This window comes from Schistocerca americana, chromosome 1 (assembly GCF_021461395.2).
Source record: "Schistocerca americana isolate TAMUIC-IGC-003095 chromosome 1, iqSchAmer2.1, whole genome shotgun sequence".
NCBI lineage: Eukaryota > Metazoa > Arthropoda > Insecta > Orthoptera > Acrididae > Schistocerca > Schistocerca americana.
In genome coordinates, this window is record NC_060119.1 from 865,082,331 (window position 1) to 865,095,442 (window position 13,112).

At 42.4% G+C, this 13,112-nt stretch overlaps 1 protein-coding gene across 1 annotated transcript in view; it reads right to left on the bottom strand.

Annotated features, from left to right (window-relative positions):
* The window catches only part of LOC124547035 (glutathione S-transferase theta-1-like), a 34,255-nt gene extending 23,001 nt beyond the window's left edge, over nt 1–11,254 (bottom strand). Inside the window, exon 1 of the mRNA XM_047125080.1 lies at nt 11,143–11,254. Within this exon, the coding sequence (XP_046981036.1) occupies nt 11,143–11,254 (112 nt within the window). The remainder of the gene's footprint in view (nt 1–11,142) is intronic.
* Nucleotides 11,255–13,112: the final 1,858 nt, after the last annotated feature.

Genomic DNA, 13,112 nt, shown 5'->3' on the forward strand with positions numbered 1-13,112 from the left:
AAGATACGCCAAAGCCCAAAGCCACTGCCCCCCCACCCCCCTCCCCCCGGCCGTCTGCTGAAGCTACCTCCTTTATACGAGGACAATCCCGTTTCATGGTTCGCGCTTGTGGAGCACCTTTTTGAATTATATCAGGTGACCGACGACAACTATAAATTTCCATGTCTTGTCATGCACCTCCGTGACCACTCAGATTTCATTTGTGACCTCCTTCTTTCGTCACCACCGCCGCAAAAATATGAGTTTGCCAAGAAGACAATATTGGACTGACTTACCTGCTCACCACAGGAATTAATAATGAAAATCCTTTACGAGGAACACCTGGGGGCCCGCACTCCGTCAGAACACTGGTGCCGCCTTCGGCTACTCATGAGTGAACACATGATACCAGACGTTACCCTGTGGGCAGTATGGTCTGCCAAGTTACCTACCGACCTGCAGATACACCTTCTACCACACTCCTTCGAGTCTATCCGCTCTCGCCTTCACATCGCATGTCTGCTGTATGCACTACTGCGACAAAATCAACCAGCACACCTCTCACCGCTGGTGAGCACTACGCTGCCTGTTTACCGGCTGTCTGCAGGCAGAGGCAGGGCTCGTTCTGCCTCCACGCCATCTACACCACCTGGCAGTACTCGTTCACTCTCTCCCCTTTCCAAGCACTCAAGAATCGCACACGCACCATAGGTCCCAGTTGACATTCCAGTACAGATCAACGAGGACAAACCTCCTCCGCTGTCACAATCACCGCCACCACCACATCCGGCTCATCCATACTGTTGGTACCACAAGACATTCAGGGATGAGGCCAAGAAGTGTAGATTACCTTGCCAGCACCCAAATGCCTTATGCAGGATCTAAAAGACACTGAGTCCTGTGGGGAACTTCAGAGGTGTCTTCAAACATTGTACTCCATCCACTCATCCTCTCAGCCGAGCAGTTGTTTATACATGACTGACATTTCATCGTGGCTTCTTTTCCTAGTTGACACAGGCACTGACATGTCCATCATACCTACATCGTTGGCTTGTCCCATTTTTTTCACTGACGAAGTCGCTTCTATGTGCTGTCAATGAATCAACAATACAATCTGTCAGCTCTGCTAAAGTTATGGTGCATCTATCTCCTTCTCTACATTTCCCTTGGACTTTTTACATCGCTGACATTGATGAACCAATTCTCGGTACGGATTTCTTGTCCCATTACAAACTCTCCCCAAACATAGTCCAAGGTTCAGTGCTACACCACCCTTCTGACACTCAGATACCGTGCTCAGGCACTTCTGATTGTCATTCCGTTTCTGTTGCAACATGTGATTTGGTTCATGAGTGCTCCAACCTCATGGACAAAATTGTGACCTGCACCAATAATCTACTGTAAGAGTACGACGGAGCGGCGCAACTCCGTCGGCAAAATGACAAGTTGAAATAACGCATTGCTCACACTTTCGATGATCTCACCGCAGCTCGTACCTTGCTGCTGCATCTGCAATCCACAGTTCCTTCACCCAATTGACTTTCATCAGCAGACACCAGCATGGACACTCAGCAGGTTAGTTCAAAAACATTCATTGCATTTGACGATTTGCATTCAGTGATCTCTGCACCCACCACATGCCTGCTACGTGCAGTGCCATGTGTTTCAAACAGTGCTTCTAATGACAGTTGCAAGTGCGATGGAAATGTGCCCACCGCACAGGCAGCCGCCCCGGGTGTTGGTAAACATTCCCCCTCTCTCGCATGCCAACCACGTGATTCGGCAGCCATCGCCGTTCCCTGCACGACGCCAATGCCTCTCTCACACGCGCCGGTTACTCAAGGCAAAGCTAACAACAGACAGTCACTGTGCGCCCCCATCCGCTCCGTGCTGTGCATGCAACTGACATCTCCATACAAGTGCACGCCGCGCTCACATAATAGGCATGTGACTTTCATGCTGCCTTTTCCCACTCGTGTTAACGGCTACACCTCATTGCGCCCCACTCATCCTAAAACTTCACGTCAGGACATTACTCAGCCTCGTGTGCAGTTCTCAGTCTCTTTCATCAGTGACAGAATGACACACAAGATAACTACCACTGCCGGCCCTCCTATTAGGCACAAGGTTAGATGCCTCAACCCCATTAACCTGCGTGCAGCCCGGCAGCAAATTATTGAACTTCTGGAGTCGGGCATTCTACAGCCATCCGACAGGAATTGGTCTTCACCGATTCACCTCGTCACCAAACATGACGGTTCTTTTCGAATGTGTGGTGATTACAGATGCTTAAACGCTCATACTGTCATGGACAATTACCCAGTGCTGAACATAAATAATTTCACCCATGTTATCGAGCGCCACAATCTTCAGTGTGATTGGCTGTAAACGTGCCTATCACCAGATCCCCATAGTGCCAGAAGACATTCCAAAGAGTGATCATCACGCCGCTCGGTTTGTTCCAATACAACTTCATGCCATTTGGTTTAAGGGGCTCCGGAAAGGCTCAAAATCATGAAAAGTTCAATTTTTACTTTTTTGCGTTTTCTAAATCTGCAGACTATTACCTTTTAATAGATATATAATTTATTCAATTCCGAAGACTACAACTATTTTTAAATTTTTTTTGAAATGTGTTCTACATGGGCGTGACCCACTGTGGCGCTGTTAAACTGCTGTCAAATGGTGTTATTATTAATGTCCGTGTTCATCAGGTACATTTTAGTGATGTGAGATAAAGTGTGTGTTGTGGCTAACCTGTGATGGTTCAATATATATCGCTGGTGTGATTGTTGATTGTTTCATGTTTCTTTAGTCAGTCGTTATCTCGAAAATATTCGTAATTAACTCTGTTTCTTGAGTCTCTGTTTTGTTGAAGTATAGTAATGAGTAAAAGTAAAGTTATTAGAAATCCTCTGAAGGCTTTTAAGAAAAGGAGAAATGTTGGAAAGCCAAAGGTATGTGTTATTACTGTAAACAATAAAGACGATAACCAAGTGAGTGAACCTAACCTCTCAAGTACACCTGCCCATAGCAGTCAAAGTGGGAAAGAAAATACTTCACAGAAGAAGCTTGGTTCAATGAGTGAAAACTATGAATGTTTTATGGTCGAATCGGATGTGAATGAAATATTTGATATGTCAGTTCTCAAAGGAATATTTTGATATGTCGGTTCTCAAAGGAATTTTTTCAAACTGTGTAAGATGTATTCATTGTAGTGAAGTTGGTCTGGAACTCTCCATAATAAAGCACGTAGGACTTGCTAGTGAAATACAACTGAAATGTGATAAGTGTTCATACATGACCACCTTTTGGAACAGTGTTGCAGTAACTGCAACTCAAGAAAATGGTAGCAAAATCTACAAACACAACAACGAGCGATGCTTGCTTTAGACAAGGAACGCCTTCGGGCTGCAGACAGGGCTGTAAAGAGTCTAGAAATACAAGCAAGAGTAAACAGGAGGAGGAACAAGAGGAAGCTGGAGGAGGAGTTTGCAGAGGATGAAGATAATCCATCCTATGGACCTGGAATGCACTAAAAAGTTAATCCAATCTTTGTCGCTCGATTCCCAAAACTTTTATTTTCTCATACTAATTACATGTTTTCTAAGGATCTTCCAAACATATTTGTTTCAAACTTTCAGTAAATGTTACACAGTACCTTCTGCATAATTTAACACAGCCTTTTTCCAAAAAACTGTATATTTTTGAATATATAAATAAAAAATTGCAAAAAAATGTTGTGAATTTTCATTACAATTGAAAAAAAATCATCTTTAATAACTGAACTAAAATTTTGTAAAATCCCTGTATTAAGTTGTAGCCCATATTCCAATAAATAATCTGTAAAAAGTTCAACTTCCTACCTCAAATACTTTGTGAGAAAAGATGTAATTTATAAGCGTTATTTTAACATTGCAAGTATAGGGCGTTCCGGAGCCCCTTAAAGAATGCGGCACAAATGTGGCAATGTTTCAGTGACTCAATCTTACAACAGTTCGAGTTCTGGTTTGCATACCTGGATGACATCCTGATTTTCAGCAAGTCGACTGAGGACCACGAAGATTATTTATCCCAGGTCCTCCAGACCTTGAACTCCAATGGTGTCGAGGTCAACAAAGATAAATTCCAATTGCGCCAGCCTTCTGTTACATTGCTGGGCTACACCGTCTCCGCAGGTGGAATACAGCACCCCAAATCCCGCGTGCAGGCTATCACGTCATTGCCACACCCAGCTACGTACAAAGAACTCCGACGTTTCCTGGGTACTACAAATTACTACCACCAACATTTACCTTCTGCCGCCAACGTGCAGGCCCGGTGACGGAATCGCTGTCTGGCAAACAGACTTCGGGCCTTAAGCCAGTCCATTGGACTGAACCTATGCTAGAGGCCTTCAGGGCCCTAAAGACAGTGTTGACTCATGCTGTGGTAGTCGCCCAGCCCGATCCATCTGCCGAGTTGTTCATCACTACGGACACCATTGACATCGTACTCAGGGCAGTGTTAGAGCAACGCAAAGGCGACAGTTTCACCCCTTCATTTCTTCCCTAAAAAACTGTCTACAGCACAGAAGAAATATTCCGCTTTTGATAGAGAACTTCTGGCAGTCCATGAAGCAGTCAAATACTTTCACTCTGACATCGAGGGCCATTCTTTCTTCATCCTTACTGACCACAAACCACTGGCGGATGCCTTCTGCAACCCTCCCGAGGACCCACCACCTCGGCGTTTCCGCCACTTTGACCTGGTCTCTCAATTTACTACAGACGTATGCTACATCAAAGGCACAGAAAACATCCCCACTGATTTGTTTTCGCATATCAATACTGTCTCACACATCATCAATTTATCCAATCTCGACATTCTCCAGGCCTCTGACGAGGAATCTCAAGCTATCCTCACAGATCCTCAGACATCGTTTGTGTTTACCAAAGCCAAGTTCCCCGGCATTTTGGACAACTCTTCTACTGGCACTCTGTGGCTGTTAATCCCTCCCACGTTGTGCCGACAAGCCTACGATGGCTTGCATAATCTCGCCCCCCCCCCCTTGCGTCTGCGCCACCACATGCCTCGCCACCATGTGTCTTGTTTGGAAAAATGTTAAGTAGGACTGTCAAACCTGGGCACACAGCTGCATTTCCTGCCAATGCAACAAAATCGGATGCCACACCTCTTCCCCCCTTGGCAAATTTGACATTCCGCAAGGATGTTTTTGTCATGTACATATAGACCTTATCGGCCCTCTGCCACTGTCAGCGGGCCACAGATATATCCTCTCCACAATCGACCACATATCTCGTTGGGTGGAAGCTGTTCATTTACCCAACATCACAGCAGAAACCGTGGCCAAGGGATCTGTCTCATCATGGATCGCTAGGTTTGGTTGCCCGTCCACCATCACCACCGACCAGGGACGACAGTTCGAGTCTGCGTTTTTCAAGATTCTATGTTAACCTTTGCGGTATTAAAAAAATTCATACAACAGCCTACCACCTGCAAAGCAACAGTTTAGTGGAACAACGGCACCGCACCCTTAAAACAGCACTCAGTTGCCATGACTGCCTCTGCTGTGAGGCACTTCCTTGGGTGTCACTCAGTCTCCATTCGACCTTTAAACCTGACTTACAGGGAATCATCTCCGAATTCATTTTCAGCGAGAACCTGGTTCTACCTGGAGAACTTATCCTGCCTTAAGCACCCAAGGATTTCCCCACCTCCCCAGACTTTATTAGTAGAATGCGCACCTACTTTAGACATGCACAGCTACACTCGCCTGTTAGCCATTCCCTGCCGGTCAGTTACGTGCCAACCACACTCAACATATGCTCCCACGTGATGCTCAGGGACGATTCTGTTAGACAACCCCTGCAACCCCCATACCTCGGCCCCTTTGAAGTACTCCAGAGGGGCGAGATGACATTCGACATTATGGTTGAAGATTGCCTGCAGACCATTCCACTACACAGGCTCAAGCCTGCTTTTGTGGACTCCGACTCCCCTCTGCCGTCCCAGTCAGAACATCCAGAATTTTCCATTTCTGAGACCGGTAATGAGTTGGCTCATCCCATGGTAGGGCCTTCTTCTTCTGATGATTCTTCACAGCAGTTTATGGGTTTCCCAAGCATGTCGTCATCAACCCCATGTGCAGGTTATGACGTTTCATCTACTGGCGAGATTTGCTCCCCGACTTTCAACTTGCGCTGCAGTGTACCACCTAACCACGTCGACGACATGTCAATTGTCGCTTTCGACGACCGTGTGCTCGTGCTCCTTACAGACACTGCAGACTTGACACTCAATGAGTAACTAGATGTCAAGATAGTGCATAGCCTGTCCCTCCCCCGAGAGTGTGATCCATCAAGAGATCTCCTCGGATGGCTCGATCTGCATTAGGGGCAGGCACACTCGCACCCCTCCCCACACCTCCGGCCGATGCATTGTCCGCTCCTGCTGGCTGTCTGATTATTATGTGGACCTGCAGCCTGTCACTGTGCCTTCACATGCTGCCCTGACTGAGATGGAGCATCCAGTCATGCGCCTGCTGCCTCACACTACTCACTCCGAAGCCGAAACCCATATGACCTCCCCTCCCTCAGGTCTCACAGGCCATACTCCACGCTACGAGGAGCGGGGGAGGGGGGGGGGTGGCGTCGATAGGTTGTATTGACCACATAAAGCATGATCTTTGAACTCGAACTGCTCTGATGAGCCAACCTGTTAATGTTCCAGTCAGCCTTTGTACCTTGTATGGTGTACACGTGTATCTTTCTTTGTGCTGAAATATATGTATGTATAGACATTTATGGGAACAGTTGGTTGCATATACAGTTATCTGTATTTCCGTTTCCCATAACTCTATGTTTTATGTTTTAGCTTTTGGAAATTGCCTATTACTAGATTTTTCATTGTTGTGAAGGTGTTTTCACAAAAACAAAGGTAAATAGGGCAACAAAAGTAAATAAACCATAATTACATTATTACTCTTCAATGAGTCACCAGAGACCTTGCATCCTTATACCAAAATACTCAGAAAATATCTCTTAATGACATCCAAATTTTTGTCAGTCTAATTCACATTCACTCTGTATAATAAACAAACATTAAAGCAGTACTACAGTATATTTTGGCATCTAGATGATACTCTACCAGAGAATAATGAAATGCATTAAAAAAATCCTCATTCTTCCGGTAGCTGCAGTTTTTTTATTACCCTTACACAATAAACAGCAAACAAAAACATGACAAAAAGTCTTGCATCCTCGGTTTATTACACCAGTTCCTAGTTCTCAATCTCTCTTATTGTGAAAAACAGCGTTGTTTGAATTATGAGATTTTTCTCCCTAACCTGTCTCCTCATACCTGCAATGATCCCTGACAAATGTCTTGTCTGAAGAACATTTTTCCTCATTGCAAAGACTGCATGCAATTTTATTTTAATAACTTGAAGTCTATTTATGCTGCCTGACAAAAATAGTAAAGCACCAAGAAGACATGGTCAGATGACAATGTAAATTTGTACATTTACGCACTATCAGGGGTTATGAAAATGATTAGAATTTCAATTGTCTCTGACAAGCAGAAGAACCACCAGATTGCATTATAGTTGTTTATATCTGGTGGTGTTACTAGACCTGGTAGGTTACATAAGGGGAGTGAACAGTGTCAGATGTTGTGTTGTCAATGAAGGACACAGAGGTGCCACATATTCATGTGAGACAGTATTATCAGCAACTGACAGAATTTACAAGGAGCGTCACTGTGGGTCTTCTTTTGTGCCAGCTTCTCAAATCATGCAATATCCAGATTTCTGGGGCATTCAGCTATGACAGTGGCCCAGTGTTGGACAGCATGGGAAAGTGAGAGCAGGGATATCTCTCACCAAGGTTCCAATCAACCATATCTGACCACAAAAGGGAGGATCATCAGTTGTGTGCCCAGCCCATCAAAACCCCTTCAGATCTGCTCCATCATCCATGAAGAAGTAATGGACTAGCTGCAGATGGACTAGAGAATTACCATCCTATGCATAGGCTCCATTAACACCACAACGTCAAAGGCTGCATTTAGAGTGACACTGTGACCAGGAAGCATGGACTGCTGACAAATGCCATCATATTTTGTTCAGCAATGAATCACAGTTCTGCCATACTGTGGGTGACCATTGCCACTGGGTCAACAGTGACCTGGAGAGAAGGTCTTATTTTTCAACTGTTTTTGAGAGGCACAGCAGTCTTAGTCCTGGCTTCACGAAATGGAGAGTCATTGGGTATAACTTCATGTCATGGCTAGTAGTGTTTGAGGGAACTCTGATGGCATAATGGTATGTCATGGACACATTGCATCCTCATGTGTTACCTCTCATGTGACAGTATCGTGGTGCCATTTATCAACAGGACACTGCTCATCTACACATGGCACTGTCTGTGTGATGTTGAGGTACTCCTATGGCTAGTGAGATCCCCAGATCTCTCCCTGATAGCTCATGTGTGGGACTGCCTCAGCTATCAATTCCTCCCCAGTGTCAGTAAATGGGATATCAAGGACCAATTACAACAGTTGTGTACCATCTTGCCTCAGAAGAGATAGAATGGCTTTATGACAGTCTCCCCAGCTGAATCAGTTTATGCATCGAAGCTATAGGGGGAAAATGGCACACTGATAAGTGGACTCAAAGTGCCAAGTTCTTTGTAAATTTTATTTTGTAATACTGCAATAATATCACATACTCTCCCCAGCTGTGAAGCTTAATTGTATTTTCTCCTCCTCTTCTGGACACTTCACTTTTTTTGTTAGGAAATGTATTTTATGACTGAAAATTAGTGCAATGTTGCTACCTCAGTTGTATAAAATATGTGCTCGAGTCCATCTAAGAACAGACACTACCATTCACAACCCGGCTGGTGACATCCATTATCTCTGATCATCAGGTCTTTGATTTGCATGGGCAGTGTTTCATTTTTTGAATGTATTAAATTTGCCATTTTAGCACAACATTTTCTCACTTTGAAGCTGTTATGACTGTCACAAATATCTACTAATCTTAAACCTACTGGGTGGCCTACATCTGTGGAACTACTTTTCTTAGACAAAAAGAGGTCGGTATATAAAAATTTAAAGTAAAATTGTATGAGATGGGAGTGGGGTGACACCTGAAAGGCTATGTTACCAACATGGCAGCCATTTTAGAAGCCACCATATTGGATCCAATTCATAATTTTCATATGGGAAATGAGTCATTTGGTAAATCAAGCTGATAGAGAATTTCACAAGTAAACCAATGGTGTCTTTCATTTGAGCATAGCTTTATTCCTTCTCATACTATGTTGCATTTTGTGTAGAAGGCAAATGCTGGTATAAAACAAAGGCTAAGAAAGTGCTTAATATGTTGTCCAGCAAGTGGTAAGATGATTTTTAACTGTTTCATCCGTTCCTCTTGTACCAGAATGTGAGACTAAGCATAAACAATCATCCATTACCTGAGGTGTGCAAAGTTATTAAACTTCACCACTTACAGAACTGCCTTCACTTATCTCCACAGATAGAACTCTAATGGATTTACATCTGGGTGACCACTCCACTGGGTCTCTGTGACCTACCCATCTCCAGGGGAACTGGATATACCCAGACAGCTTGCTCATAATAAGCTGAGGCACCATCATGCTGAAAGAAAGTGGGAGATGTCCTGTTTTAGTCAATAGTGACAGCTGCACATATTCGTTTAATAACTGCAGATAATGGGCTGCTGTTACTGTAAGCTGAATCAAGATGAGCCCAACAATACAAAAACTTGATATTCCACACCAAACCATCACTTTCAGCACACTATCTTTGGTGGATTCATCCCAAGGGCTGACATCTGACCAGTATCTGTTACTCTTTTTATTTGCCTCTATGAGCATGTAGAAATAAGCTCCATCTCCAAATAGTACATCACAGGGAAAATGATGGCCTTTGTCCAGGTTGTGTAAGCAAAGTTAACCTGATGGTCTGGACCATCCTCTGTGAGATATTGTAACAGTTGAATTCTGTAAAGGTACCATTTATATGTGGTCAAAATTCTCATTATTGATGTATGACCGACCCCAGTTTCCTGCAAGACGCAGCAAGTCTGTGCTCTGGATCCTTCCTGAACAATGCCAGGACAGCAGATGATGTTTCTTCGTGTATAGCATCGTTGAAGCAATTTGTTTGGTACAGAGAGTTTCACAGAAGTTCACAAAAAGATTCACCTCTGCACCACAGATAATGGAAAGTCTATCTGGATGACAGTGGTTGAAATCCTCTGTGATAACAATGGTGCAGCTCTCTCCTGAAATCAGGACAGTGTTCGATTTGTGTTACTGCTATCAACTTTCACATCACCTACATGGGAGAAATGTCAATCATAACTCAAAAATGAATAAAGTTATGCTCAAATGAAAACCTTATCTCTCTCAAATAATTCTCTGTCTGTCAGATGTGTCACCTGACCCTCTTTCCATTTGAAAATTATGAGTTGCATTCAAGATGGCAGCTTCCAAATGGCCACCATGTTGATGACATGTCCTCAAAAATGGTTCAGATGGCTCTGAGAACTATGGAACTTAACATCTATGGTCATCAGTCCCCTAGAACTTAGAACTACTTACACCTAACTAACCTAAGGACAGCACACAACACCCAGTCATCACGAGGCAGAGAAAATCCCTGACCCCGCCGGGAATCGAACCCAGGAACCCGGGCGCAGGAAGCGAGAACGCTACCACACAACCACGAGCTGCGGACGATGACATGTCCTCAGATGTTTTCTTCCTCTCACATGTCAGACTCTGTTTATCCTCTTATTTTGGTTTGGAGAGGTGCTTCCACACCTATGGAATACCTTGTACATTGAATAACTATGAATATTCTCAAGTTAAAAATATCAGTGCTAAACCACTACGCCTACATGTCAGACTATGGAAATATGACAAATGAAAGCACACATTTCATTTGCTGAGAAGATCTGACAGTGACAAAACAAGTGCATTCCTTTCTAACAGTCTCCTGAATAAACACAAGAATATTTCATTTCTAATATGTTTTTCACTTGTTCAGTAGATCTTCCAATCAGGTGTTATTCGTTCTGCCATTCCATCCCAGTTTCTATGCAATAATGTTACATATTTCTAGAATACTAACCTTGGAGGAGTTTCACCTCTCGTGCCTCAAAAGGAATGTCATTTGTCAACAAAAACAAGAGAAGTGCTCTTGATGGTTGTGAAATCAAATCATAGTAAACTTTCAGTGACATATTGAAACTTCTCCTTTGTCAGTACACGTAAATGTATAGATACCAGTGATCCTAAAATTAAAAAAAAAAGTTTCATTAGTTACAGAGAACACCACTGCTGCAAAAATTACAAAAACAACTTGAGATGTTATGGAGCTGTTCTGTTTGTCATAACAAATATTTTACTTGGCTGAAGTTGAAGCCTCTTACTGTTGACCAGTCCAAAACATAACAATACCTGGCAAGCATCTTCATTTTAAGCACACAAAAATTTCTAGTCAAAAAAAATACTTTACTTGGCTGAATTTGGAGCCTCTAATCATTGTCCAATCCCAAACATAAAAATACCTAGCATGCAACATCTTTATTTTAAGCACACAAAAATATCTAAACCCTTAATGAGTTTCCATCTGAAACTGGGTATGAAAATTAGAGTTCTGTCTTCCAAAAATTAGTGGAAATCTGGAAACCGTTTTAATCACTCAAGTAGGCCTCTGGTATGAATTATCCAAGATTGCCCTAATTTCGGAGTGGAGCTTCAGCTATGATGAAAAGAAAACCACAAAAATTTAGGACATTTTCAGTTATTTCAAATTACTCCGAAACTAATCTCTTAATCAAAAAAGCCTCATCTACCAGAAATGTAGAGCATTAAATTCTGCATCGATTGGGAACCAAGACTTTTTTATTTGATTAAAATTTCCTATAGAAAAGGTAAGTGAGAAAACAGTAATTTTTTATGCGTTTCAAAAAACACTGATTTTGTCATAATAAAATGTGCAGCATAGAAGAACTGACACAAAGTTTTATCTAAGGAAAGTTGCAGAGCATCAAACTGTGAAATTTCAAAGAAGAAATCGGTGCCAACCTCTAAGTATATGACATCTAAAGTCACAACACACGAAGAGGTCATCTTACCAGTGGTGAAACAATTTTTCACAGAATCACTTTCCACAACAAGTCCAACAAACAAGAGCATCATCACTATTTGGAATATAAGCTGACCCCCATATCCTCTGTCTACGTTTGATGATATAGAATTGTGTTTTATTCATCTTATGACGTACATTTGCAATCCATTTGGTTTGCGTACAGGAGACATGTCAAAAATTTATAAAACAATTACAATGATTTTTACATTAATAAATAATAGCACTATAATAAATAACAACACTATAGGGATATTTCTAGGAATATGTAACACATTGTACCCAGCTCAAATTTCCAGTTTGTCCCGCATGAATTCACCCACTGAGTAATAACACTTCAGTGTCAGTACCTCATATAGCATTCTTTTAAGTGAACCTAAATTCATCTGTATCAACTTTTTCCCTTTTAATTTATTACAAATTTTCATTCCCATGTATTGAGATCCTGGGCATACAGTCTGAGGCAGTGGGTGTGGAGCATAAAATTTTCTTTGTTTCTGGTATCATGTGAATGGACAAAATGGTTTCCCTCAAATAATTCATGTCCGGTGTACAAAAATATAATAATCTCATACATGTATAAGGATCGCAGAGTTAATATTTTAAGTTTTCTAAATAATGGTTGCCATGGTTCTTTGTGATTTTCAGTGCACATATTTTGTATGATTTTTTTTCTGTATTTTTAGTGTCCGCAATATGTATGTCAAGTTACCCCAAAAAACAATACCATATCTAATAATGGATTCGAAGTAGCTTGTATATGCTACTTTCTGTGTGTCCATGTCAGTTGCAGTTGGTAATATGTGGACTGCAAATGCAAAGCTGCTCAGTTTGTTTGCCAGGTATTCAAAGTGTGCCTGCCAGCTCAAATTTTTATCTACATTTAAACTTAAGAATTTGATTGAGTCAACTTCTTCTATACCTCGGTTGTTGTGTACAATCTTAATCTG